The sequence below is a fragment of the Capricornis sumatraensis genome, chromosome 15 (assembly GCF_032405125.1).
Source record: "Capricornis sumatraensis isolate serow.1 chromosome 15, serow.2, whole genome shotgun sequence".
In the NCBI taxonomy this organism is placed as follows: Eukaryota; Metazoa; Chordata; class Mammalia; order Artiodactyla; family Bovidae; genus Capricornis; species Capricornis sumatraensis.
In genome coordinates, this window is record NC_091083.1 from 55,261,522 (window position 1) to 55,285,641 (window position 24,120).

The 24,120-nt window shown below is 44.6% G+C and overlaps 1 protein-coding gene and 1 pseudogene across 3 annotated transcripts in view; both read right to left on the reverse strand.

Moving 5' to 3' along the window:
• PTPRA (protein tyrosine phosphatase receptor type A) overlaps window positions 1-24,120 on the reverse strand; it is a 135,359-nt gene that overhangs the window by 1,021 nt on the left and 110,218 nt on the right. For all 3 annotated transcript variants that reach the window (XM_068987405.1, XM_068987403.1, XM_068987404.1), the window contains 12 exons: window positions 19,250-19,286; window positions 15,113-15,210; window positions 13,696-13,815; window positions 12,685-12,851; window positions 12,056-12,191; window positions 11,233-11,382; window positions 10,032-10,125; window positions 9,637-9,713; window positions 9,016-9,150; window positions 2,069-2,194; window positions 1,838-1,989; window positions 189-324 (listed from right to left, as the gene is read on the reverse strand). In XM_068987405.1, the coding sequence (XP_068843506.1) occupies window positions 189-324; window positions 1,838-1,989; window positions 2,069-2,194; window positions 9,016-9,150; window positions 9,637-9,713; window positions 10,032-10,125; window positions 11,233-11,382; window positions 12,056-12,191; window positions 12,685-12,851; window positions 13,696-13,815; window positions 15,113-15,210; window positions 19,250-19,286 (1,428 nt within the window). The remainder of the gene's footprint in view (window positions 1-188; window positions 325-1,837; window positions 1,990-2,068; window positions 2,195-9,015; window positions 9,151-9,636; window positions 9,714-10,031; window positions 10,126-11,232; window positions 11,383-12,055; window positions 12,192-12,684; window positions 12,852-13,695; window positions 13,816-15,112; window positions 15,211-19,249; window positions 19,287-24,120) is intronic.
• LOC138091895 (proline-rich protein 13 pseudogene) lies at window positions 22,359-22,790 on the reverse strand (annotated as a pseudogene).

Sequence of the window (24,120 nt, forward strand, 5' to 3'; positions counted from 1 at the left end):
CTCTCCTGCCTCCCAAAGCTTATTCTGCTTTTCTGAGGCACCTTGAGGAAGGATGAGTCTGCGGTTGGTTACACAGCCTTCTGTCTACCAGATAGGCCCCTCAGAACAGCCTCCCTCTGAGCTGGCTCTGGCAGAGAGGAGCTGTGGATGGGGTGTGGTGGCATGGATAAATAGGCAGGGCAGCATACCAGTGTCTGGACCATGTGTGGCCTCTGCAGTCGCAGGCTCTTGACGGTCTGGAAGACATCCAAAATCCCCTCTGCTTTCACCCGTTCCAGGACTGTGCTCAGGGCACAGAAGGTCCCTGTCCGTCCTGCCCCCGCGCTGTAACAAAGAGATACACTTATCACACCTGCATGGTGCAAGGTAGCCAGAGAATCTGGAGGGTGACCAAGGGAGAGAGGAGCATGGGACACTGAAAAGTATGGGCAAGGAGTGTTTTTCGAGGTCAAGGAATCCTTTTGTCAATCCAATGGGCTAAAAGCCATGTTTTCATCTCCATTTCTCATGTTGCTAGTAAGAATTAGCATCTTTTCATGTTTACTGTCAAATGGGGTCAGCTGATATATTTTGCCACTTTTTCTTCTTATAAACATGTTTTTGAATGATTTATTTTTGTATGTGTAATAAATAAGCACAGTTCAGATTTCAAAAGGTTCAAAACATAAGAAGTCTCCTTCCTACGCCATTTCTTCATCCTTTCAGTTTCCTCCTGGGAAACAACCAATGTCATCAAGTCCTTGTGTGTCCTTCCAAAGATAATTTATGCATATACCACACATATTTTTTGTCTCCCACTGCTTTCCTCACTAAGCTATAAATCTAGAGGATTATTCCAAGCCAGTACCTAAACAGATTCTAATTAATTTTCTGAAGCTCTGTAGTATAAGATGTATCAGAGCTTATGGAACCAGTCCCTTATTAATATGTTCAGATTATTTACCATCTTTAAAAAAATTTTATTTATTTATATTTTGGCTGTGCAGTATGGCATGTGGGATCTTAGTTCCCTGACAAGGGACTGAACATGTGTCCCCTGCATTGAAGCATGGAGTCTTAACCACTGGACTAACAGGGAAGTCCCTACCATTTTTTACTATTATAAACAGTGCTTCAATTCTTCTAATTACAATTTCATTTTGGCCATCTGAAGAACATTTACTGGGTCATTTCTAGAAGTTCGTTTGCTCATTATTCTATCTTCAGAGCAAATCTGCAGAAATTTTAAATATATACTTTCTTCCCCTTTAAGAGAGATTCTCTTCCCTCAATTATAAAAGCAATACAAACGCATGGTAAAATTTATTTCTAAAATGCAGTCTCAAACAATATGCCCCAAACAAAATCCACTCACTTCTCCACTAAAGATAGTTCTCATACTATCTTTCTTCTGTCAGTGACACCAGCAACTATACCCAGCCTAAGACACCCCTCTTTTTCACAATTATGTCTTATTCATTTTTCTTCAAACTGTTCTCAAAATAGTTGCCCTTTTCTCTTTTCCTGTGTTTCTTAAGGAGGCAGGCCTTCCCATGTTGCCCAGCTAGTCTTCCCTACTGTCGGTCTCCCCTTTGTTCGCCTTCCCCAGCACTATTCCCTGCCCAGTATCTTAACTTATGGACTGTTGTTCCCTAGCACTGGAAGTGTCGAGTTCAAACTCCAAGATCCTTTCTTATCATCTGGGCCTGACCTAGTCATCAAACTTGATTGCCATGTCTCACCAACATCCCGCTCTTGCCTGGCTTTCATCAGAGTCGGATAGAGGCTCCCATCTCGCCCCTCTGCCTGCCTCTCGTGTCTTTCTCTCTCTTCCCCCTGAGGGCTGGGGTGGGCGTACCTGCAGTGCACGGTGATGGGGTGGTTCCCTGACTGCTGCTGCTGCTTCTGCACGGCTGCAATGATGCTGATCATGCCCTTTCCATCACTGGGGATGCCCACTTCAGGCCAGCCATGGAAGTGGAACTGCCGGATCTGCCGGCTCTTGTTCTCCTTGGGAGGAAGGAGGATCAGAGAGGTAGGTGCGACCCTGCTTTCCCTATGGGAGGAGCCCACCCACCAGGCATCTTACCCTGGTGTTGGTAACCAGGAGGTCTCTGACGGTATAGCTCTCACATTCTTCCTCCTTCTTCAGCTCCACTGTGATGTCTCCATACGATACCAGTCCATCAGAGGGCCAGTACTGGGCACACTTTTCCTGGGGAACAAATGGGAGAGGTGAGAGGCTCAGAATACCACGTGTGGTAAAAGCAGGGCTGCTCTATGAGCAGACTGCTCCTCTCAATACAGTCCTTCTTACACTGACACACTTTTTCCCCAAGGTATCAAAAACTCAGAGGGTCATTCTATTACTTAACATCACTGTAATTAACTTCTGATCCTCAGCAGGACATCCATATTTAACAACTTAAGTCTACCAATCACTTAAGAGATAATCACATAACCTTTTACTGTTACTTATTTACAGTCTAATTTGCAACACTGACAGGATTTATGAAGACTTCTGACCATCAGCTCATAGCTGCATCTAACGTTTAACGGCAGGGTGGAGGGAGAGGAGAAGTGAATGTCTTTGTTCCAATTTCTTCTCCCCCCCCACCCCCTTGGGGTGCTGCCACATTTGTAGTTGCTTATATATGTCAGATTGCTAACCCAGAAAAAAGCACCAGCTATGGTGCTTCAAAGCCCAGTCCACAGTGTGCTTTCATCCCTCTCCTCCTCAACTCTCTAATCTGCAGGGGCACCTTACAATTGCTAGCCCTTGTGTTTCCACTGTTAGCACAAGGTGGTTTACTGCGTTGTCTCTACTTGCACCTGGCTCAGTTCCTTCTACAGCACCTTGCACACTGCCTGCATCTAGCAGGTTCTCAGTAAGTATCAGGGCTTCCCAGGTGGCAATAGTGGTAAAGAACACGCCTGCAATGCAGGAGATATAATGAGACACAGGTTAGATCCCTGGGTTGGGAAGAGGCCCTGGAGGAGGGCTGGCAACCCACTCCAGTATTCTTGCATGAAGAATCCTATGGACAGAGGAGCCTAGCGGGCTACAGTCCATAGAGTCGAAAAGAGTTGGACATGACTGAAGTAACTTAGTATGTAAGCAATAAGTATCTGGTAAATGACTTTTCATGTCTATAGAACAAGCCAGGGTATAAACACGTAAACAAAATACAGTTATGCTGTCCTTTTTAAAGAGCACTTTAGGGGATATCCTAGATACTTCACTGTTGACGATTTAAAAGATATTCAGCCATAAATGTACTCTATGCTCTATGTTCACTAGGAAGGATTTGGGAAAATTAAATACAAAAATAAAAATCACCAATAGCTTCTCAGTCCAAATAAAATCAATATTAAAAGTCCAATTTAATGACCTTAAAAAACATTTATTTGGCTGTGCTGGGTCTTAGTTGCGGCACAAGAGATCTTTATTTGCAGCATGTGGGATCCAGTTCCCTGACCAGGCCCCCTGCATTGGGAGCTCAGAGTCTTAGCCACTGGACCACCAGGGAAGTCCCTTAATGACATGCTTTTCATATGTGTGATCATTCATTACCCCCTTTATAAATGACCCTTAGCTCATTTTAAAACACAGGATTATTAAAGTGGTGGATTAAGAAAATGCCATAGAGCAGTGCTTTTCAATATGTGACTAGGAGCCCTGGGGACACCCTGAGAGTCAGAGCTCTGGACCCTCTCTTCAACAGAACAGTTTTAGAAAAGTCAAACCTAATTTAAGTTTTTAAAAAACCAAAACCCCTAATTAAGGCTCACCTTAAATGAGACTATGCTGGTTTTCAAGGATTCATGGGCAGAATGAGTTTTGCTATCACAGTTCCTTCCCGACACTACCTTTATACAGTTTATCAGTTACAACTAAAGACTGGGCTTTAAAACCATTAGAAACACTAAGATACAGAGGGCTTGACAGCAACAGACTATAGCAGCCAGAATCACACTATGACAAGAAGAAATTATTTAGGTTCCATACTTAACAGCCTTCAGATATTTTAGATCTTCTTAGTTTAGGCAAAGAGGCATAACAGAGAAAAAAAGGGGCAACCTGGAAGGAGAACTCCCAGGGATGTACCACTATACCATCAAGAGTCTCCTCTTCAGGGAGTTCCTTGGTAGTCCAGCGGATAGAATTCCATGCTCCCACTGCAGGGGGCACAGGTTTGATCCCTGGTTGGGGAACTAAGATTCTGCTAGCCTTGTGGCATGGCAGGAAAAAAAAAAGAGTCCCCTCTTCAAACTATGGACAAGGAGTTGGTCAACAGTGAAAGCATGTAGCCAGAGCAGGCTGACTAATGGGGACAATCTGCCATGATTATCTGTGGCAGGCCCGGAAAATCAGAGTAGTGCTATTGTAGAGTGCATGTCAAGGTGACACAGCTACTTCAGGGAAGCAGGTACCGTGTGCTGAGAAAAAACAAGCACGCTTCTGGGGACAGGATTTTAGGGATGATACAAGGGGCTTCCCTGGTGGCTCAGAGGTTAAAGCGTCTGCCTCCAATGCGGGAGACCTGGGTTCGATCCCTGGGTCAGGAAGATCCCTTGGAGAAGGAAATGGCAATCCACTCCAGTATTCTTGCCTGGAGAATCCCATGGACGGAGAAGCCTAGTAGATTACAGTCCATGGGGTCGCAAAGAGTCGGACACGACTGAGCGACTTCATCTTCATGAGATAAAGAGAAGGCACATAAGGTGATTTTAGATGTTGGACCAATGGCAGGAAATTATCCACCTCAGCCAGGTGAAGGCTTACTGAATTTAGCCTCTGTGTGGGCTCCACAACAGAAACCGAAGAATCAGGTGGGGCTTAAATGGCACTTGACTCCCATGGTGCCGCTCAAGGGTGTGGGGAGAGATATGGCAAAAAGAGCTGTAAGAGAATCCACAGCAGGGGCCAGGAGTGCCAGTACCCGCTGTTTCCCAAGGCTAAAATGCCTTGGTGTCCTGCTGAGAATGGAGACCTGACAGCCAAGTTGGGGAATGCAAGGCTGTGACAAATATGGGACCCTGCTCTCAAGGAGTGGAGGCTAAGACTCATCTCAGAACCCAAGCTCCACTCTGCTGTGAGGGCCAACGGGGATGAGGGAAAATGGAAACTAGGAGACTGAAAAGCAGCAATGGAAACAGAGAGGAAGAAGGACCCAATTCAAGTCTCGGACTGGGTACCTCAGGGAAAGTTTCTAAATTTTGTACGCATGGGTAGATCTTCCCTCAAGATAAGGAAGCTCAAAGAGGATTTTTAAACAAGAAATGGTATATTTAGATTATGTTTTCAAAAAGATGCTGGCCTCCATGTGGAAAAGTGACTAAAAGGGGATGGGAATGGGAGTAGGCAGACTGGCTGCCAGGCTACTTGAGTGATGCAGGAGAGAGATGATTGTCTATACTGGGGTGACAGGAGTTACACTGAAGAGAAGTAAATATAATACACAGCCTATGTCAAGACTCAGTGACAGACTGGTTGTGAAGAGTAAGAAAATGAGAGGAATAAAGGTAACTCCTAGACTTCTGATATGAGCATCTGGGCGAAAGGTGGTACAGTGTACTGAGATGGGTAAGGATGGAATGAACCACTGTGAAGGAAAGGAGGAAACCAAATTTTATTTGGGGCATATGAAGTTTGAGATTCTTAACATCACCCATGAGAAGATATCACATGGCTATGTGGTCAACAACTGAGAATGGTGGTGGTTTAGTCGCTAAGTCATGTCTGACTCTTGCAACCCCATGGACTATAGCCCGCCAGGCTGCTCTGTCCATAGGATTTTTCTAGGCAAGAGTACTAGAGTGGCTTGCCATTTCCTTCTCCAGGGGATCTTTCCAATCAAGGGATCGAATCCAGACAACTGGGAAGGTGGGGGATAACTGGGCTAGAGACATAGATGTGAGAGTTCCTGGCATACAGATAGTATTTAAAGCCACAGAACTGGATGAGATCCCCAAAGAATAGTGTGTCAAAAGGGAACAAAAGTGGGTTAAGGCTTCAGTGTTGGACACTCCAATAATTAGAGGTCATTCAGAGGAGGAGGAAGTCACAAAAGAATTAACAAAGCAGCTGCCAGGCCAGTGAGTACAGGAGTGACATCACGGAAGTCAAGGGAAAAACAGTGTTCTGAGGAGGAAGGAGTGTGTGTTGGTGTACAAGGGAACTACTACAAAGGAACCAGAAAGACAAGAAAAGAGAAGTAACTTTTGGATTGTCAAGATGGCAGTCAGTGGTGACCTTGACTGAAGTAGTTTCCAGAGGACTCAAGCCTAGAAGGATGAGGAAGCTGAGAAGCTGAAAGACAAAGGTAGATGGATCACCCAAATACAAACATTTGCCTCCAAGAATAGAGACAGGAAAGGAACCAAAAAAGGGGCAGCAAGCCAGGTGTTGGAGTCATCACTGGATGAGAGATCAGAAATAAGCAATAGGTGTTCAAGTCTAGTAGATGAATGCTTGGAAATTGGGGTTTAATCTAAAATTTACATTGTCAGGTTATGGACTCTAGGTATTGGAATCCCCAAAGAAGTGGAAACAGAGAAGCTTTTAAGTCTCTTCTCCTGCTGTTTTTGTTTACCTTCCTTCCACTATATAGCACTAAGTCTCTTGCTATGGTCTAGGGCTGACAACAGTGATGGGGATACAGAGCTTTGTGGGCTGGGCTCTGATGCGATCATGTTTTATTGTCTCTCTGGAGAAGTAGAATGTGTCCTTGGGTTGAGGTGACCCCATGCAGAAACTGCTAGGACTGTTCTGCTCATTCTGATCATGGTCCAAGCTGTAGCTGATGAGGGAACTCAGGCCTTACCAAACATCTTGGTGGACCATTATAGTTAAAATGGTGGAGAAAAATAAAACAGTAAGATAATTTTTGGTTTTAATTCCTTTGGAATTTTAATATATACAGAATTTACATTTTTGGATCAGATGTTTTCTCTGGGAATTTAAACTGGGAGTGGGGAGTGGTCTTAAAGGACACATTCTTCACTGTCTCATTTAGGCTTATTGTGTTAATATCTCTTGAGAGCTACACCTGACAAGACGAATGGGAGGTGGAACATAAAGTAAAATTTTCTCTTAGAGGCCAATGAGGCTGGTAAAGAATGTTACTATAACCGGTACTGATCCATTTCAGAAGCTTCTGTTTCACTGGCCCTAAGACACAGCGTAAGCACAGTGCTAGTAGGCAGAGGGGAATGGGCCGCACCACCTGAGACCAGTGTGTGCATGTCCCCTCTCTCCCCACCTTTACCCATAAGAAATGTTTCCTGCCTCTCTGCCCTGTACTCTTACTAGGTCTGCTTCAAGGATGGAAAAGCCTGAAAAATCTGACTAGACAGAGTCTGAGGTATTCACTGGGCCACTTTTTATTACGGGGCAGTGGACAGAGAATGTGCTTGTCACTCCAGCGTTTTCTGCCTACTCTTTGGATCTGACTGCCACAGATCCAGGGGGCAGAAGTGTGGATGGAACCGCATGTAGGTCCCTATTTGCATGTTCCATCACAGCTTATCAGAGAGGGCCAGGATACTGCACCTCATTCCTGACAATAAAGGAGCTCACCCCGCAACTGGCCTTTGTTACGCAGGTGTACACTTCCCCCAAATTTCTCACCTCATCAGTATTGTTATTAATGACAGAGGAAGATCAAAGATCTTTCATGTATGTCTGTTGATTAGGTACATGATACAAATCCAGGAAGAGAAATCATTCAAATTCAAATGATTAAATTGGAAGAAAATCTTGACAAATCAGAACATCAGATGAGCAGATACAAAGCCTGGATCAAGGTTAAAATAAACAAACTGTCCAAGTACAGAATGGGAATGATGTGGTTGGAACAATTAACATAACAAATGTGTTTAAATCCCCCCTCCCCAGGCCCAGTTCAGTCCAGCAGCATCCCTGCGGCAGCTTCCTCTCTGCTTTTGGCTTGCTCATTTCTAATGTGTCCTTCTAACTGCAGTCAGAGGGATTCTAAAAAACTTACAAATCTGAGACTGTCAAGGGTTCTCAAACTGCTTTACAAAATTCAAACTCTTCACTTTGGCTTAGAAGGACCTTCTCCCCAGGGCCCTTGCTGGCCTCTTCTGCTTGTTCTCTCGATTCTGCCCACTGCTAAGGCATCACGAAGCAACCATTTACTGCACTGTCATCCACAGCAGAGAGTGTGTGAACATAATAAGCACTATATGAACAAAGACTGGGCCACTCTGTAATACTGGGACAGGTGGGCTGGGAAGTGGACAGAGAAAGAGTGACCCCTGAGATTGAACGTACTCAGCAGAGGCTTCAAGGTTCTGACTCAGGAATGGTGTTTGAGATTTCCTACACTGAATGTGAGCGGCCTAGGGGCCTCTAAGTTCCCTTCATACTGTGAGTTCACTGACAATTCTAATTTTTAATTGACTCAGGGCTTAAAAAAAAAGATTTCCTTGTTACTGACTGAACTTGTAAGTTTGTTGTTTCTGGAAAAAGAAAAAAAGCATATGGTATATAAACAGGTCAGCAAATGTGCTATGGAACTAGCTATTGGATATATATGAAGAAACCATAATATTAATTTATTCTACATCATCCAATTAAAAAATAAGTTTCTTGTTTTTATTTCTCAAATTCTGTTGTTTTCTTTTGGGCAGTCAGCAAAGAGGTGACCCATCTTCCCATCAGTGTTCTGGTTAATTTCTCTGGCTTGGAAGGTTCCTTAAGGGACTTCACACAAGCTCCGATGGAGCTGCAGTCTGACTCTGTATTCCTTGTCTTGCTAGCTCTGCTCTGCCCATGGAGGTGGGGTGTAGCGGGTACAAAGCTAGGCTTGAGGAGACTGTATTTAGAAGAGAAGTGAGAGGTCTGGGAATCGAATGGAAGCTCAGATCAGTCCTGAGAGAAGCTGACTGTTCAGATACCAAGAGGCTGGGCAATGGCTATTTTATTAAATCAAAGAAAAAAACCTCTTAGCTGCCCCCACCTGCCGCCTTGTCGCTTGTCTCCCATAGCCCAGGACCTTTTGAACTCACCTGGCCTCTCTCCTCCAGTTCTGTTAGCATCACGATAGAGCAAGATTTCCACTCCCAAATCATTCGCCAGAAGTCCTCAATTGTGTGGCACAGAGGGCCCTGGCTGGCGATGTAGGAGTCTTTCTGCCGGTACCCCTATGAAGGCCAGGTCAATGTGAGATGAGATGTGAGTAAGATGGTTTGATCAAGGAGGGGCTAGTAGAGATGACAGCCCACTGGGCTGGGGAGGAGGCTGCCTACAGGCAAACAAATCCCAGGCAGAGCTCCTCTTTGGCCAAGGACCAAGTTTTGGATGGCACACTGGTTTCCTTGTATGAGCGTGAGGGAAGTGGGGCTGAGGCTAGGATGAACACGAATGAGAAGGCCCAGAGGTTAGTGTTTTTAGCCTTTGGTCTATGCTGTGAACTTTTCCTTCCAGCTCTTACATTGGTGTTTACCCTCTGTTACCCCACCTTCTACTCTTGGGGGGTCTGACAGACCTAGTGCACAGAAAGGGTATCAGTTCTGCATTTGATGACTGACCCAAAGACCAAACTTTCAAGCAGTGGGAGGGCAGCACTGCAAGGCCCAGCTCAATCTCCATGAAGTGTTGGGAGCTCAGGGGACACTGCCACAACTTACATCAATGAAGGATGCATTCACGTAGTCTGTGTTCTCCTCACCCCTCTTAACTGGAATGATCACTCTGTTGAATTCATCTGCAAGAAGGACAGCAGCTTGTGGCTCCCCAGCATCATCTGTCCTCTCCTCCCTCTCTTTTCATCTATCCCCGCCTCTTCTCAGGCTCTGGGCAGATGTAATTCCAGCTGGGTAACAACATGCCTATTCCTAGCCCACGAGGCAGAAAACTCTGGCCTTCCTGCTCTTTGCAAAAGCCACTGAAGAACTGGGAGCAATAGAGACAATGCCATAATTCTTGTCTCCAAGCTGATCATTAACTAGTACAGAAGAAGGCTGAAGGGTTAAGGGAAAGGGGGATGGGCATTAGGGCTTTGGAGTGGGGAGAGGGCTCTTACATGGAATGATCTGTAAAACCCTATTCTTCTTCATGTTGGCTGGAAGGTTTCCGGTCCGCATCTTGTCATTCTGGATTTTGATCGATGTTAATTTCTAAATTGGGAAGGGGAAGGGAAACATTACTGGTCTCAGTAACTGAACTTGACAAGATTATGTCTGTCACTGGCCCTGCATCCAGGCCACACTGGTTGCACACTGCTCTTCTCATCAGAGCACTGACCTCCATTTCAGAACATTATTTTTTCAACTTTAAGATCAGTGAATAAGACAAGAACGTCTGGGAAACACTGCTTTCCCGGGCCCTGTGGACCACTGTGGGATTTCCTTGGACTGGCACTTTATGATTCTGGAGCAAGGAATCGAGTGTGCCCTTCCTCCCTCCCTCCCTGCTGTCCTATTCCCAGAGGCTGTCTTACATTCTTTAGAAAAATCTTATTAAAATCCGTATCTTCCCTTCTCCTGATTTCAAGGTTTTTTCCTGATCTTTGCTACTCAAAGTGTATCCTATAAACCAGAAGCATCAGCCTCATCTTGTCAAATATGCAGACTCTCAAGCCCTCAGAGTTGCTGAATCAGAGTCCTGAGGTAACCTCTTAGTTTCAGGAGTGCTTATGGAAAGTGGTCCTCCTCGTCCCAACCCAGAAATCTCTTGCTTCTGGGAGCACTTTTATTGCTGAGTGTGTGACATATCCCATAGGTGTGTTCGGAACCATTGTCTATCTGAATACGGCAGGGTCAGCAACCTACAGTCTATGAGCCAAGCTGGTCTATGGAAACACTGCCATGTTCATTTGTTTACATGGTATCTATGGCTGCTTTTGTGATAAAACAGCAGTGTTAAGTAGTTGTGAATAGACCATATGGCCTGCAAAGCCAAAAATATTTATTCTGCAGAAAAAGTTTGCTCCTGCTGTACATTGTAATCACCTGGGAGGGGGAGCTGAGGGACTTAAAAAAAATACCACTGCCTGTTTTTGCTTCCTCACCCACTCCCTAAATGCAACCCAAGTGATTCTAACATGCAGGATTGAGAATAACTAGGGTATGAGTAACGGGCCACAGACACACCTCCCTAACTATCCACATGCCTTGAAAGAGGATTTACCATTTGTTGGTAAATTCAAAAGGAGTCAAACATTCTGTATGCCGCAGGTCACACAGATCCTTCCTTCTGAAAGAGACAGTTCAGCTTCAACTCACCTTAAACTCCTCCTCTAATCCATTGTTGCTGGTCCCTGGGATTTTGTTATAAATTTTCTGCAGATGTGTTTCTAGAGAGGTGACTTCCAGTTCTGTATCCCCATATAGATAATGCTCCAGAAGGGCTTGGTATATGAAGACGTACTGCATCTGAAATATGGATGATGCAGAGTTTCCAGTTACACAATGGTGGTGCCAGAGCACTCCCTCCCACACTCCTGTTTCACTTCAGTCCACTTCTTTGATCCCAGCACATATAAGACGATTTGTTCTTGTCCAAATTCAAGGAGGCAGGACTCAAAATGCCTGAGTCCCTCTAGGGGTGCTTAAACTTGGGAGAGAGAGTCCTACTCTGATACTCTCCTGGAGAGAAGGACAGATCCAATCCATTCATTCATCTGTATCCAGAGCATAGATGGATAGACTGAGAGGCTGTCAAACTCCAGTGACACAGAAAGCCCATGCCAGCCCCCTTCCCAGTGCTGTGCCCTCTGCACCCCATTCCCTAACCACAGAGTTGATCACATTGCTGCTCCTGGACCTGGCTGAGCTGTGTCACCACTCTGGGGCAATGGCTCTTCCCTCAGGACCTGTTCCATATCCTTAGGGCCTAGTGCAAATGACATCTGCCCACCTTCCTGACTCCCCGAGGGCACACCCTTCTCTGTGCTCCGTGTTCTTTTACTACATAATTTGTAAGGCCCTTTGTCACACTGTATGATGATCATTTAAAATAACCTGGGAGACTGAGTAATCTACGAGGTGGGTAGATGTTTTGGTCCTAATATTCCCCCCACCTTTGTTTCACACACAAACCACTCACGTCTGTTTGCACCATCTGGCAGCGCTGTGCCCGGATCCGGCTCACAAAGCCATAAACATCCACTTTCCGCTCTGTATGCATCATATCCAGCATGGCATCAATGACGACAAAGGTACCTGTGCGTCCTACACCCGCACTGTGGCCAGAGAGCAGGAGTATTACTGGGATGGCTAGCATGCCTTGGGGGCACACAAAGGGAGGGGGCAGCACAGGGCAGGGCTCTGTCTTCAAGCCTTTACATTCTAACTCTGTATGGAGCAGAGGTGGGACTCTCATGGGACCAACAATCCCACTGTATTGTGAACTCCTTGCCTCGAGTTATCAGGACCAGGGACACTTGGAATGGTCTGCAGAGGCCACTTACACAAGGCAGCACTCAACTTCGCTTTCTGGCTTCAGAGCAGTGGTCCCCTCACCCCCAATCTTGGAGGACTGCCCTTCCCTCTTTCTTCAAGTGCTTTCCACCTAGCACCAAAACTTGAAGAGTCTCTCTGGCTGCAACTCTGGGGCCCAGGTAGTTCATCTGCTCTGTGCCAGCCTCCTTGGCCAGGGCTCCTATGCCTGCCCTGCTCTCAGCATGGGAACAGAATGTGGTATGAGTGGGGAGCCAAGGGTCAGGCCACACTGACCTGCAGTGTACCACGATGGCCCCTGCATACTGAGGGTTACAGGCCTTCACCTTCTTAAGGAACTTGAGCATGCCAATCGGTGTGAAAGGCACCCCAAAATCTGGCCAGCTGGTAAAGTGGAACTGAGTGATGAGGCGCTGTGGCTTTCTGTTGGTCACGTCGCCCACCTGTGAATTGAAGAGATCCTGCATGTTGGCCCTGATACCCTGCGGTAGGGCAGCACCAGGGCAAGGAGAGTGAGACTGAAGGGGCCAGGGCCAGCTGTAGCTGTCACTGACAATGGGGAAGTGAAGAGTAATAAACTTCTCAAGAAAACAATTATCCTCCAGTTAAAAATAAATACATTTTTAAAAAAATTAAAAAGAAGAAAAGTTTTAACCATGGACAGAAAACCTTCCCAGGAGCCCCATGGGGTAGTCAAGGCTGTTACTATTATTTATTCCTACAGACATGGAATGTGAAACTCAAAAAAGTTAAATGACCTGGTTATGGTCCCAGGATTAGTAAAAGGCAAGGTCAGAACTAAAGTGCAGGTCTCCTAATTCTTGGTAAGCTCTCTTTTCACAGCAGCACACTGCCCTCAGCTGAAGGCAATCTTTGCTCAAGCCTCCAGGGTCACTCTGAAGGGTCAGGAGCAAGGCCCACATCCTTGATGTCAGGAGTCTTTGGGGTAAGAAAGGAGATGAGTCAAGTACCCAGGAGATTACACTACCTCCTGATGCACCCAGTTCATACCTAACATGACCGAACTCCACCTCAGTAATACTTTTTCTCCCAGTCATGAAAGTGTTCCTCTCTTGGCTTTAATCAAAATGGGGGCAGGGGGGTGGGAGTGGGGGTGGGGGGGATAAATACTGAGAGCCTAGATCTCTGATTTCAGAGTCCAAACATACTGCATGCTCAGTAACTCCTGACCACCCTGAGTAAGAGGGGGATGACCCAGCTTGTTCTGCCCTCTTAATGGTCAGCACATCCTAAATGAGAACCAAGAAAGGAGGCAGCAGACAGTACCTGTTGAATGCAGAACTTCCGCACTGTGTAGTCCACCAGCACGGTCACATCTTCTACTGACACACGGATATTCCCGTAAGTCCAGCAGCCTTGGTCTGGCCAGTACTGGGCACACTTACACTGGAAAGGAACAGACATGCATCCCCCTGACTTCAGGCCTTCCACCCCTAGCAGATGCAAAGGGCCCTAAAGGAAAGGACCACAAAAGCCCAGACTGAAATCTTCAGAAAGCCTCCTGGCCTCTTCTCTCACCTCCGTCAGCTGCAGACTTTAACTGTTTCCCTTTTTTTCTTTGGCTGTGCCATGTGGCTTGCAGGCTATCAGCTCCCCGACCAGGGACTGAACATAGGCCACAGCAGTGAAAGCCCGGAATCCTAATCACTATGCTGGCAAGAAACTCCCTGTTCTTTTTTTAAGTTCTTCAGTTTCCATCCCATTTAGCACAATCTCTTAACTTATGCATAGCCCCAGACATATATTCCCTCACTCTTTCCCAACTCTAGGATCTCAATTCTGGGCAAATCGGAAGCCATTTTATGTATAAAATCTGTACTTCCACAATATTCCAGGTCATGCTCTAAGGGCAAGTCCACTGATCCCCTGGAAAGAGCAAGCTGCTATGAGGAAGTCACTAGGATGGATTGATACATACTGTAAACTTGCCATGAGAGGTCCAAGGCCTTCTCTGAGGATTAGGCCTTGAACAGCTCCCAAGAGAAACAGGTAGGGATGGAGGAAACGAACTTAAAGTCCAGCTCTAAAGTTAACCCTCCTAAGCTGATCAACACACCCAACAGTTCAGTGTGGGTATCAGGTTGACTCTGGCGCCATCCTGAAGAGAGACAGTCATGAATTGGGATTCCTCTCTGGGGCCTGATCCAGGACTCAGGATTGGTGCTGGCTGTGGCCCAGTGATGGAGCTAACTAGGCATGGACTTAGTAATCACAGAAAGAAAAGGGCCAGTCAGAAGGTTTGCCTGAAGGATCAGGTCAGGGGCTCACATTTCCTTGGGTCCAAACAGCTCCCTCTGCTGACTCGGGGGGAGGGACAGAAAGAAAACAAAAGCAAGAAACCCAGAGGAGTGAGGGACAAGAGAAGCCAGGGGAGAAAAGCCTCATTGAGGCTTTTCCTTGGCTAATGGTCCAAGTCTTTTTTCTAAAATGTTTTGGATCTAAGGTGAGTTATTTGATTACCAAACACAGGGCATGCCCTAGGAATATCCCTCAGATCATCGAAGGCTTCCAGGCCACAGGAAAATGTAATGGGCACCCTGGCCTGGATTCTGTCTGGATGAATGACTGGCACAGAAGCCAAAAAAGGTGGATACCCTAGGCTCAAACATAGAACACAAAAAAAGCAATCCCTCTGTTGGTCATGCCTGTATCAGAGGCCATTCTACCTAATTTCTCCACTCACCTCCTTTCTCTCCTTCAGATTGGTCACCATGACAATAGTGGCTGTGTTTTGTTCCCAGATCATCCTCCAGAAATCATTCACCGTTTCTTCCTTTGGTCCTACAATAACCAACAGCAAAGATGAGAACACAAAGCAAGAGGAAGAAAGCTGCTGGGAAATTAGGAACATTCATTCCTGATTTTTGGAAGCCTGTGACCACATGTCCCCAGTTAATTATAGAATCCATCTACCCATCCACCCACCTACTAACTGAACATTTCCACCATGTATGTGTCAGGCACTTCAATAGGAAGTGAAGTGGGGGTGTGAAGGTGTCAAAATAAAAAGAGACCACGTACAATGTTTCCCAAGGATACTATAGTTGAGGATTAGGAATCACGACTCCTAATGAATACCAATGTTAAGGGTGAGATAGTGAGCTATGTGCTTTATATCTCATTTACTCTTCTTACCATGCTGTGAGCTGGGTATCGTTAGTGAGACAGGTTGGGTAATTGCTTAGGCTGAAATTTAAAATTTACTTCCTATACAGCCTTTCCCAGAAAGCCACTAAAAGGGCATAAAGAAAGAAAAAAGTGGGATCTAATATAGGACAGAGACTAGCAGAATCCCCAGGGTATTGGAAAAGGGAAGGCTCAGGATAATTACTCTGTTAGAGGCTAAAGGGCAATCAACCTAGAATGGAATCAAAGAAGGTTCTAGAAGGATCCCAAGAGAAAAACTTAAAAAAATTAAACCTCATGTATTTTGAGGGTACCAAGAGAAAATCTGTATTTCCAGCAAAGAGTTTGGAGGGGAAAAAAAATCAGTGCTAGGTATATACAAAATTAAGTGAATAAGGAAAAAAGGTAATTATTAACACTTGGGAAAGAAGAAAATAAAAAATTGTATCAAAAAAAAATCATACAATACTATGTGCTTTAGCTGTGAATAACACTGGCATAGTAATAACAATGTAAATAACAAGTATTATCTTCATTCCAAATTGTGATTTAACTCCACTGGGAAAATAGGGGAAAGGGACACGTATGAGTGTGATGTAGTTTGTAAGATTAAATAAGTTATGTAATAATATAGTAGGGCTTCCCAGGTCATGCTAGTGGTAAAGAACCTGCCTGGCAATGCAGGAGACATAAGAGAGTTCGATCCCTGGGTGGGGAAGATGCTCTGGAGGAGAACACAGCAACTCACTCCAGGATTTTTGCCTGGAGAATCCCATGGACAGAGGAGCCTGGGGGTACAGTCCATGGGGTCACAAAGAGTCAGATATGACTGAGCTATTCAACAGCAGCAGCAGCATGCATTAGTATAAGAAGAACTCCACAGATAAAAATGGTTGAATTAGACTAAAGAGGTGAAGATAAAATTTTGAGGGGAGAACTTGTTTCTGTAGATCTTGTAATACTTTTTTTTTTACTTTCTTCAAGAAATTTTGTACTCCCTTTGGTAAAAAGAAAAATATTAAGACGAGAAACAAATCATGTCAGAAGTGGACACATGCCAGAAAGCCAGAAAGATGTACAGAGGGGAACTGTTTCACTGCCTGGTAAGGTTAGGAAAAATCTCCTGAAGGAGGTGACATCTTAGCCATATATTAGGACAGAGAAAGCAGACTTGAGTTTAGAAAGGAGGCACAGGGAGAAGAGGCACTCCAGGCAGAGGGGCCAGGGGCTAACTGTGAGACACACATGGGGTGAAGGTGAGCTCACTGTGTCGGCGGTGTGGAGGAGAAAAGACACACCTAGGAAGATAGGTGAGGTACCAGAATCTAAAGAGCTGGAGGCCAGCTCTTTACAAAGGCTTGTTTTATAGATATAGATAATGAAAAGTCATTATAGGATGCTCGTAAGAGTCTGACAAAAGTTTTACGTTAAGAAGGGTCATTCTGGTGGAAGAAATGCAAGGAACAAAGCTAGGGCCTACAGGGATCAATCAGTGAGCTACCGCAACAGAACTGAAGAGCTAAGAGCAAGGTCGAGAGCCAGAGAAGGCCAATTCTGGAGATAGAAACTGGAGGACTAATTATATTTAAAGCAAGGGACAGGTAAGACATCTGAATGATCCTAAATTAGGCTTGGTGATTCGGTCTCCAAAGAAATTATGAGAAAAAGCAGTTCTGGGGCTGAGGAAGTCACATTTCAGCTTCTGACATTGAATCTAAAGAGTGTGTGAGAGTATTCAAGTGGAGGGGCACAAAGTTAGTTTGAAAATGTGGCTCCAGAGCTCGAGAGGCAGCAGCCAGTCAAACAGAGGTAGGTATTAGATGAGGTCTCTCAAAGAGGGAGTTGGGGTACGGAGTAAAGAAGGGGTAAAGAATTCTGTGTAAACACAGAATGCTGGGGATCTTTGAGCATTATTCAAGTTCAGACAGAACAAAAAGCCGAGGAGGCAGAAGAATGGACAGAAATGTGCCACGAAAGATAAGAATGGAATTTTAAAGAAGTAGCCATCTATAATTTTCAAGAGAAACTATATTTAAGACACGGAAAGAAGAATAACAGCTAGAGAGAGAATACTTAGAAAAGTGAGAAAAATCAAGAGAACAGAATGTTTGGAAATAACAGTTTCAAGGAAAGTGAAGTTCTGTGAAGTTCAAGAGGGAGTCTGAGAAAAGGCCCACAAGGAAATCAAAGGTGACTTTAAGAAATATTTTAGCATCAAAAAGGCACCATGACAAACAGAGGAAGAGACTGTATGTGGTTATTGGTGCCAAAATCACTGAGTAGGTGGTAGCTGAGCTGGGCCTTGAAGTGTGGCCCTGAACCGAGAGATGGCTACAGAGGGCGGGTAGGGGGCTTGGTTAGGCAAGGGCCAGTCCCTGGTGGAAGACTGCAAGAGCAAGGAGGATGCAAGGCTTTTCCTGACCACTCCACTTTATTTTACTTCTGTCTCTATTTTATCACGCTTACAGTACTGTCCAACAGAACTTTAGGCGATGACAGAAATGTTTCATATCTGCACTAATACGGTAGTCTCTAGTCACTGTGACTAGTGTGACTGAGAAACTGAATTTAAAATTTTATTTAATTTTAATTATTTTATTTTGGCTGTACCACACGGCTTGCAGGATTGTAGTTCCCCGACCAGGGATTGAACCTATGTCCTTAGAGGTGAAAGTGCGGAGTCCTAACCACTAGACTGCCAGGGAACTCCCTAAAATCTTGTTTTAAATAGCCACTTGTGGCTAGTAACTACTGTATTGAACAGAATAGCCACTTACCAAAGTTTCTGTTTATTTTGCTATAAATTATCCTCTAGTGGTAAAGAACCTGCCAGCCAATGCAGGAGACTTAGGAGATGTGGGTTCGATCCCTGGGTCAGGAAGATCCCCTGGAGAAGGAAGTGGCAACCCATTCCAGTATTTTTGCCTGGAGAATTCCACGGACAGAGGAGCCTAGGGGGCTACAGTCTACAGGGTGGCACAGAGTAGGACGTGACTGAAGCGATTCAGCACAGCACGGCATCCTCTACCAACTAGAGGCTCCTTAAAGGCAGAGACCATACTCTATTTTATTCCTGTACATATTTCCATCACCTAGGCCAGTGTGTGGCACACAATAAATGGTCAATAAATATTTGTTGAATGATTAATTAAATGGGCTTTGATGGACCATAATAACATCAATTACTTTACAGTGCTGCAAACATCAAGGTATTTTTTGCTAGGATCCTAAAAGTGAGGGCACTTATTAGAACTTTAGACTGTGGAAATGTGTACAGAGCATGTATAGCACATTGGGTCCCTGATTTGAGGGTTTTTAGATCACTTTTCTGTGAATAATAGTAGAGCTCAGGCTCATGAGTGGGTGGATGAGTCAGCCTGGACCTGTGAGTGTCCAATCCTCTTTAGAGGACCTCACTAGACTGTGGTGTGTGTGTGTGTGTGTGTGTGTGTGTAGTGTTCTCCAGTATTTTTTATGTACATATAAAAAAGAATTTATTTCAAAGGACCCCTGGACACTAAGTCATCAAGATGAAGCCCCTTAGTTAGAAACATGCAAGGTAGATTGTTTTTCTTTCAGGTGGTAATAATTACAGAAAAGCTAATACATTCTGTGTGATCTATTTAGGATTTGGAAGAAAAAACCCAAGCCCATTCATGGTTAAACCCAAGAGTAAAAAATTATCTTATTTTACCTTGTGCAGCAATGAATTTGTTCTTTTCCTGGTAGCCCTGGGAGTGGGGTGGGGGGAAATAGAGGAGAAAAAGACAGTGAAAATCCAAAAATGGATAAGAATGAAATTTTCCAGACTCCCAACCAGTTTACAAAGCCTCCCTTGTGAAAAGGTCCAGGCAATTAACAAGAATTTCCATTCTAGAAATTTTCAAGGTACTGATGTTTGAAACAACATCAAGCTTTGGATGTTGTTGTTGTTCAGTTGCTAAGTCATGTCCGACTCTTTGCAACCTCAAGGACTGCAGCATGCCAGGCTCCTCTGTCCTCCATTATCTCCTGGAGTTTGCTCAAACTCATGTCCATTAGGTTGGTGATGCTATCGAACCATCTAATCCTCTACTGCCCCTTCTCCTTTTGCTTTCAATCTTTCCCAGAATCAGGGTCTTTTCCAATGAGTCAGCTCTTCGCATCACATGGCCAAAGGATTGGAGTTTCAGTATCAGCCCTTCAAATGAATATCCAGGATTGATTTTCTTTAGGATTGACTGGTTTGATCTCCATGCAGTCCAAGGGACTCTCAAGAGTCTTCTCCAGCACCACAATTTGAAAGCATCAATTCTTCGACACTCAGTCTTCTTTATAGTATATCCAACTCTCACATCTGTACATGACTACTGGAAAAACCAAAGCTTGGACAATACTTTTTCAGCATTTACTGTTTTGTCACAAACCTTTTCAAACTCATTGTTTAAATGTAGTGTTCACTTGAGAAGTCCTAGGTAAATGAAAAAATAATTTGATTTAAACATTGTAAATACCTCTGCTTCTTTCAGACAGCATTAAGATGGGCAATGAGGAAGACAGTTTCATGGATGGGACACCATGTCACACCAAGGTGACGATGAAATACAAGTCTGCAAGGCAGTGGCAGAACTGCTTCTCAGAACTGGAGAAAGCTTTAGGCCTCAAGATGGAGATGTTTAGAATTAACAAGAAGTTTGTTAAAATTTTTATTTAGAAGAGCAATTTAAGTTTTTCCAACTGTTTTTAATTATTAGAAGATGGAAACTGATAAAACCTTAATTCAGGATGCTGCACTTTGGTTACTGCACTAAACGTGTAATTAAAACCGAGAAGTTCTTAGATTATGTTAAGCTATAATATATCCCTGTTCCAGGAGAAGTAGCTGCCAAATTCTCACTGGAGTGTGTGGGTCATGAATAGCTTAAAAGCACAGTTGGAGGGTCCAGCCCCCAAGAGCTTCCTGCTTCGTCTTCATTAGGAGTGTGCTATATATTCCCCATGAAAACATGCCTACATAATGATATGGTGACATTCCTTAACCAATAAGGTAAAACTAGAATGAGGCCAAACTACTGATCTTCCCTGCATTATATTCAAGGGAAAGAAGAAATGTGGCTCCCGAGTTCCTGAGACATCTTTGGATTCTGAAAGTCAAATGCCAAGTTGGCTCCACATGGCATCTACATTTCTACCAGTTTAAAAACAAAAACAAAACACTTAAAAATCCTCTATATACTCTTAGACAGCTAAGAGTAAGCGAGGAAACTGGTCGCTCCTAAGACTTCAGGCGGGAAGCCCAGCTGCCACCTGTTCCACCGTCTATTTCATCTTCTCTTATTAACAATGTCAGGTTCACTTAGGACTTTTGTAGTCTCCAAACCACAGGTCCCACACCCTCCCCAACTGCTGCCACCATTCCCTGGTACCTGAAACCACTTCTCTTTAAGATTCATGTGTGATCTTGGTTCTCTGTGTGCACAAAGGGCTCGGTAAGTGATTGCCAGGACTGGGAATGTTGATAAGGCGGTTCTTTTTGGGGTAAACAAAAAGTTCTAAAACTAAGAGGCAATAGCTAAGAGGTACAGCATTTCTCTTCTGAGGTGATCACTATTGCACACATCTGTGAATAGACTAAAACCAGTGAATTGTAAACTTTAAGTGGGTGAAAATTATGGAATGTGAATTACATCAATAAAGCCATCCTAGGTGGTGCGTGGTAAAGAGGCTGCCTGCCAATACAGGAGACCTAAGAGATGTGGGTTGGATCCCTGGGTCAGGAGGATCCCCTCGAGAAGGAAATGACAGCACGCTCCAGTATTCTTGCCTAGGAAATCCCATGGAGAGAGCAGCCTGGCAGGCTATAGTCTACAGGGTTGCACAGAGTCAGACATGACTGAAGCAACTTAGCATGCAACGGAAGCATTAACTTGGTAAACTTACTAAAATTCAAGGAATTCTATTGTTTTAAATGTCTGAATTACTGTTATATAACACTTACCAAACCCTATTTTTTCTCCTAGCATGATAGAGGTATATAAGGTAAGTTTTTATAAACTATACCTCAAGTGTAACTGGCAGCCCACAACAAATGGCCTCAATGTGCTTCAGCAAAGGCTGCTGTCTGACCCTCCCAGGCCAGAGCACATGTGCTCCCTCTTTCCCACTGGCTCTCTCATCTGCATGCAACTCTGCTGACCACTGAGCACCTTTCCCCATGCTTTACTCTTTGTCCTCTGAGACGCTCTTCTCTCCTGGTCTTCTGTCTCACTCATGAGCACCTCCTGCCCAGTGTGCCTTGGCAGAGGTTTCTGGACTCTAGGATTTTCTCTTCTGTCTCTAATGGCTTTGGAATCTCTCCCCTGAGCTCAGATCAATGCCCAACTATGCTGGATACATCCACATGGATCACCCTATACTTTTTTAAGACAAGAAAGGTACAGGTTGGTTTTCTTTCCCATAATTAATTTTTCACAGCATCACTCCAATCACAAGTATTACAAAAGAAAGTGAAAAAAATCACATTTTACAGATTTTAGACTTGTCTTCAGCATTTAGTTCAAATCTCACCATCTTCAAAAAACATTTCTCTTGCAAAACTTATCAGCTAAACGTTCTATCCAGGCAGTAGGAAGATGGTCTTTGCTAGTCCATGGCAATTCTCCCATTTTCCCTAACCAGTTAGGGCTGAACAGCAGAGTGAGGCACAGATGGTGGGGATGAGGGGAAGGGACACGAGGGCTAATTTCCCCTAGTACAAGATGGCATCTGAAGCTTGATGGAAGAGCAGAATTGGAGAGACCTGAGAAAGGGTCCAGGCCCTGCATTCAGTCGGAGTCACGGCTGGTAGCGGAGGAGCGGGAGGAGGTGTGTTGCCTGCCATGTTTGTGGTGTTTCTGCTGCTTTTTATGATCGTTCTTCATTTTCTTCTGCATCCTTTTGTCTGTCACCATTCCTGGTGCTACTATGCCAGGAGCCAATGGATTCACAGGATACATTTCAGGGGCAGGTGGTGGGTATGGGCAGGGGTAGGGACCTGAGGGTTGGCATCCTAAAGACCCTGGTTGTGGCACAAGGTAACAGGGCCCACCAGGGCGAAAAGCTGGATTCCCCTGGGGTCCTCCTGGGGGAGTGGGAAGGGGGCCTGGAGGAAAGGTAGTGTTGGCAGGTGGTGGATGAGCAGGACTGCAACCTCCAGGGTGCTCAATGTTAGGCAGGTGCGGATGTGGCCCTGGCTGCCCAGCACTGGGATTTCACATGTACAGGTGTTTCCTCCAGCTCAGGTCAATATACTCTACAGAGTATCAGCCTATACTCTCTCATACATAATCGATCACCATGTCCTACTAAATTCTACCTCCAAAGTGGTTTTTACTTTGATAATTCTCCAACCCTTCTACCCTCACCATCCAGAGCCTGATACCGTAACAGCATCTAACTGGCCCTTCCTAAGTCCATGCTGCACACAGTAACCTGAGTGATCAATATTCAAATGTGGCCATGTCACTCCTTGTCTTTAACACCTTTCAGTGTTATCCCACTGCCTAGAATAAAAACTCAGCTGTACTGAAAATTTGCAGATATTTTAAGGTAGCTCAATCAACATCCAGTCCCACCCACTAACAGCCTGACCTCCTTTCTATAGAGGCTGAGAAACTAAAAGCTGAATTCCCCAGACTCTCTTGCAGCTCTGTTCAGCCTAAGAACTCAGTTTCTTCCTAGCAGTCCCACATAAGACTTGGGATAGGAGTAACGTAAGATGGTGACTGTGCTAGGAAGATGTAGTCTCCGGGCAAGCACGGCAGTGGAAGCACTGAGTTCTTCTGCAGCACCTGCAAAGGAGTTCCACTCCGAGAGTCATACCGGGTAGCTGGGCACATCAATGGCTGCTCTGCTCCTCACTGAACACCACTTTGCAACTCTCCCACAGATTTTGTAAGCTATCTAGTATCTAATAATAAACCCTTCTGCTTAAAAGACTAGAAAGTTGACACTGTTGTCTGAAACTAAGAACCCCAACACACACCTGACATTCAGTGCCTTCTAAGACTGAGCTCCTACCAATCCCTCAAGCCTCGTTCCTTCCCACCTTGTACCTTATAACTAAGACTACTATTTCCAGTCTCTGACTTCACTCATACTTTTCTTTTTGCTTTAAAATTTCTACTTGTCTTCCTTCTCTTGAATGTAGACTTACCCTTTAATATTCAGCTCTACTGGATCACCAGATTGGCTAAATGTTTCCTTCTCTTAAGTCCCAAAGAATCTGGCAGTATCTCCTTTGCCCATGTTGCACACTAAAGATAATGATCTACCTGTAGGTAGATCACACTAGGGACTACATCCTATCTCTGTAACCTCTGAGCCTATTCCCAGTGCTTACCACACAAAAGGTAATCAAAAAATGTTGCTTGAATTGAATAAACCTAAATCTTCTTTAATCCCTGACTCTTACTCATGGTTCACCATAGCTTTTTCTTGCATTTCTACTTTCACTGAATTTGTAAGTGCCCCCAATTTAACCTCTTCATCTAAACTTTCATTTCACCTATTAATAAGCTCCAATAAACACCATGGCATTATAGGATG